Genomic DNA, 5,231 nt, shown 5'->3' with positions numbered 1-5,231 from the left:
ACTGTGGGAGAAAGAAACCCTTAATGTGGAAAAATGAATTGCTATTGAAATCAGTGGATAGGATTTGGGTAAAGTAAAACCCTCCCTTTCCCCCTTTAGATTGCAAAGATGGGTAACCAGCTACTCAGCTCAGAACAATTTCTGAGTGCCACTCACCATCTGACCTCTGCTTATCTCAGTAGCCCCAAAGCTCACCATTCCCACCCTCATGCACATCACCTGTCCTCGTCCTTCACTTCACTGTCTGTACTCCTGGCAAACACTTCTCTCATGTTATGCCTTTGGATGTACTGTTCCCTTTACCTAGAATGCCCAGCTCTCATCCAGATAACTCCTAGTTGTCCTTGAAGATGCAGCTCAGATAACTATTCTGAACTATCCATGGTACCCTCCCCAGGGCTAATCATCATTTTACTCCAGGATGATGGAGGAGCGAGGATTCCCATTGCAGTCTGTGAGAATGCTGGGCTCTGGATTGTACTGTGCACAGTCTGCAGGACTGTTCCTGGTTCTCTCACATCCTGTCCACCAGCCCACCTCTCCTGTGTACCCCAGTAGCTTCATGATAAAAATGTCTATTCCACTGTTTTCACCATTACTTTGAAGTTTTTATACATAGACTATGAGTTCCTTGAGGAGGAATATGGGTTCTATTTCTGTTTTCCCAATACCTCTCATTCACTATTAATCCTCCATTAGTAGCCTTGTTAATTTCCAGTAGGGAAGAGCCATTTCCAGATGAGACTCTGTGAATACCTTAACAGCTTAGTAAGGAATTTTGTAGGAAAGTATGAAAGGCAACAAGGGCTATTTGTGGATAAAGATAAGCTAACAAGAATCAGCTAAGTAGACTAGAATAATGGTGGAGAAAGTTTGGTTTCTAGTACCCTTTTGAGACTCACTCACATCCCTTTGGATTTCAAATGGAGGTGATATCTGTATTCCCAAGGCGAGAAGGCTGACTATGCCTAGAGTCATGCTGCTTGAAGCCATTCTAATATTTATTTAGTTAGAACCATAACCACACTGGGCATTGCTGGCCTCATATGGATCATATATTCACAGTCAGTTCTTGGCTTAGACATGAAGATGTGTATTATCTCTGCTGTTGCTCAAAATGTATTTTCATTTCATTATGACTATTGTGCTTAGAAGCATGATTTTCAGTCTATAATCCCCGTTAAATATTTTCAACATAGTCTATACATTTAAGTGCACAGTCTTCTTTGAAGCAGACTCTGTTGAAATGGATATCCATTATCTGTTATCTCTGTCTTCCAGGACTACCACATTTTGCTCTAGCTAGGAAGGGACAATTTTTTACATGAATGGACTTTGCAACTTGGCACATATTACCTGGCATGATAGCAGCTGAAGTTCTAGAAAAGATCTGAGTTTCAAAGGACAACTTTTAAATATATATATATATATATATATATATATATGTTTTTATTGATTTTAGAGAGAAAGGAAGGGAGAGGGAGAGAGAGAGATAGAAACACGGATGTGAGAGAGAAACATCATTGATCCGGCTGCCTCCTGCATGCCTCCTGCTGGGGATCAAGCCCAAAACCCTGTGCATGTGCCCTGACCAGGAATCGAACCATGACCTCCTGGTGCAACCACTGAGCCATACCAGCCAGGCAAAGGACAACTTTTTTGTTTGAACACCAATTAAAGGGTTGTGTCACAGCCCCCAAACTCAATTGTCTCTCTTATTATATTTCTGATATGTTTGCAGGTTAAGTATAACTAAGTAAAAAAAAAATTAAAAGAGGCAGTATAATTTCATCAAGGTGAATTGTTGAAAACCACAAAAAATGGGTACCATTTAGATCAACTCCAAAATGAATAATGCCCACTGTCTGAAAAGACACTTGTGTGGTGGTCTTCATGCATGAGGAGTAAGGATATTCTCCATGTGGAGCATCACAGAAAACCGAGAAGTAGGAACTAACATTTGTGAGAGCCAAGGTAAAGAAAAAGTGAGGAAAATTTGGGAATTTCTTCTAAATCTGAACCAAAGGAGACCATTTTAGCAGAGATTTTCCAGTGGTGATCAACACATTTTCACATGCAGGGCTAGAGAAAGCAAAAAGATGTTCACAACTGATGCCTTCACCGCAGCCAAGCAAACGAAAACTCAGAGTTGGAAAAATGGAAAAGAGATACAAGGCTGTGTGCGACTTTCCTGCATGAAAGAAGACTTTAGTGTCAGAAGGTGTTTAACTGCAAAGAAGGCCACCTCTGAAGAGAAGGAAACTTGTTTTAGTACTAATGTTCCATTCGTTGCATATTCATCTAGAGTTTATAATCCATATATTTGTTATTGGGTGTGATTATCCATAAACCACTTCCATCAAGGGAAGAAAGGGAGGATGGTTGTGTCAGGAAGTTTTCAGTACTGAGGAAATGAATGGTTATGTTTATTTCAGTCATCGTGGGCAATTCTTATACCCATACTATGTTTATGTGAGACTATGAAATGACTTCATAAATCTGAACAACTTTACTTTATTGATTTTGCAGAGTTAAGAGGAAGATCTATGAGGCATGAAGCCTTCGATCAGGTTTGGAAGAAAGTAAAATGAATGCAGTGACAGACTTAGACTGCCACTAAGACCCATGGACAATGCTACACTCACACTTCCCTGTCGAACTTTAAGATTAATTAGTAATATGCTACCTTTGCGAGATGAAAAGAAACTAATGCCAAGAAGGCATATTCTTCAATATTTGGAATAGACCTGCTCTCAAGACCATGGCTTCAAAAGTGTCCTGTCTGTATGTTTTGACAGTTGTGTGCTGGGCCAGCGCTCTCTGGTACTTGAGCGTAACGCGTCCTACTTCTTCCTACACTGGCTCCAAGCCATTCAGCCACCTAACCGTTGCCAGGAAAAACTTCACATTTGGCAACATAAGAACTCGACCTATAAACCCACATTCTTTTGAATTTCTTATAAATGAGCCCAACAAATGTGAGAAAAACATTCCTTTCCTTGTCATCCTCATCAGCACCACCCACAAAGAATTCGATGCCCGCCAGGCCATCCGAGAGACATGGGGGGACGAGAACAGCTTTAAAGGGATCAAGATCGCCACTCTGTTTCTCCTGGGCAAGAACGCCGATCCTGTTCTGAATCAGATGGTGGAGCAAGAGAGCCAAATCTTCCACGACATTATCGTGGAGGACTTCATCGACTCCTACCATAACCTTACCCTCAAAACATTAATGGGGATGAGATGGGTGGCCACTTTTTGTTCAAAAGCCAAGTATGTCATGAAAACAGACAGTGACATTTTTGTAAACATGGACAACCTCATTTATAAACTACTAAAACCCTCCACCAAACCAAGAAGGAGGTATTTTACTGGCTATGTCATCAATGGAGGGCCCATCCGGGACGTCCGCAGTAAGTGGTACATGCCCAGGGATTTGTACCCCGACAGTAACTACCCGCCATTCTGTTCGGGGACTGGCTATATCTTCTCAGCCGATGTGGCTGAACTCATTTACAAGACCTCACTCCACACAAGGCTGCTTCACCTTGAAGACGTCTATGTAGGACTGTGTCTTCGCAAGCTGGGCATTCATCCTTTTCAGAACAGTGGCTTCAATCACTGGAAAATGGCTTACAGTTTGTGTAGATACCGCCGAGTTATCACTGTGCATCAGATCTCGCCGGAAGAGATGCACAGGATCTGGAATGACATGTCAAGCAAGAAGCATCTTAGATGTTAGGCTTTTTACCAGTGTAAATACATTTCTTTTCTTTTTTAAGAAACGGGGCTTATGGTGTTGGTATTTTACAGGTGTCACCAGGAGAAGTGAACTGGTGAAGGGGTTTTGTAAAAAGCGTTTTCTTCCCGCTCCTAGTTCCTTTCTTGGATTGCCAATTTACAAGCTTTAGGCTCCAATCGTAGAAACAATGCATACGTGAGAAGGGCCAGATTTTATTCTCAGGTCCTAAGGCCTTGCATTTATCTCACAAAGCAACTTCCTATCAACTGCTAGGATTTACATACTGTGCATCTGAGATACAAATCTGGTTCTGGGAAACTGAAACTCACAGTCATGTCTTCATAGCATCTCTGCAGAAGGAAAGAAATAACTCCTTTTCAAAAACAACTCAGAAGTAATGCACAGTCAGGAAGACACACTGGATGCGAATGATTAGTATTGTATGTGCTGTTACATTGAATTTTTACATACATTGCACATCATGTGTACAGTATCTGTGGTTCCAGTAAGAAATGAACTTACTAGTAGCACTGGCAGGGAGGCTGCAGTTAAATACATGGAAGCTTAAACTTAAGAATCAAATGCTTTGTATGTTTGGAAGACGATTCTGCTTGCTCATTGAACACGCATGACCTGGTGCCTCCAAGGGGATTTTGCCAGATGTCATCGTTTCTGCTGCCCTCCACATCATGTAGCTGAGTGCATTTTACAGTTTCTGTCTCAGGCAGGCACATGTGTAGAAATAAGTTAGTGGGAGGCCAGAAGAACAATAAATCGCACAGAGAAAATACAAATTTATATATGCATTATAATTCACATAAGCTTAGCAAGAGTATTAGATGTCCTTCCCACACATTTGCAAAGTACATGAGAAAAATTGTTTAACAGGTACCAACGTTATTGAATGATTTAGCCCTACAGCTAAGAGATGGAATACTCTCTAATATTCGAAACATCTAAGTACCTCTATCAGCCTGGCTGATAGGAGTGTTCTGAAGGCTCTGTAATTGGGGTTCATGGGAAAGAAGAGGGGGAAGCTTGAGTTCAGGTTCTACTGATGCCATAGTACTTGCTGGGTCATGTAAGCAGGTATCTTTACCTTACTGTGCTTCAAATACGCTCATTTCTAAAATGGCTGGAAAAACACCTACCTCACAGGTGCTGTGAGAGCAAATCTCATTTGCTAAGTATTTTGAGATCCTTGGTTTAAAAGGTGCTACATAATGCAATGTATCATGCATTATGCTAAATGCTAAAATAGTTATGTAATTACGATGGTTGGACGTAGTAGTCACATCATTTTAATATAAAATCTGCCAAAATAAAGATCAAATATGAACTGTCACTGCACCTGATTCTTCTAAGGCTTTTCCTTGGAGGTGTTAATTGTTTGGGGAAGCTTCAATGTCTCTGTCATTTATTCTGGTTTCAAGGAATAAGTTATTATTTCAGTGCATTGCCCTGATCTCCCAGGATGCTGAAAGGGAAG

General features: G+C 41.0%; 1 protein-coding gene across 1 annotated transcript; it reads left to right on the top strand.

Annotated features, from left to right (window-relative positions):
* Positions 1–2,726: 2,726 nt before the first annotated feature.
* B3GALT1 (beta-1,3-galactosyltransferase 1) lies at positions 2,727–4,016 on the top strand. The gene has a single exon (XM_079783291.1). It carries the CDS (start codon positions 2,762–2,764, stop codon positions 3,740–3,742), a length of 981 nt encoding a protein of 326 aa, XP_079639417.1. The 5' UTR covers positions 2,727–2,761; the 3' UTR covers positions 3,743–4,016.
* The last annotated feature ends 1,215 nt before the right edge of the window (positions 4,017–5,231 follow it).

Source organism: Cnephaeus nilssonii (assembly GCF_951640355.1).
Source record: "Cnephaeus nilssonii genome assembly, chromosome: 10".
Lineage (NCBI taxonomy): Eukaryota > Metazoa > Chordata > Mammalia > Chiroptera > Vespertilionidae > Cnephaeus > Cnephaeus nilssonii.
Note: the sequence above shows the minus strand (reverse complement) of the source record. Positions and strands in the feature narration are given on the sequence as shown.

Bases quoted from the DNA above. Each gene is read 5' to 3' on its own strand.
- B3GALT1 (XM_079783291.1), top strand. From the start codon at position 2,762: ATGGCTTCAAAAGTGTCCTGTCTGTATGTTTTGACAGTTGTGTGCTGG.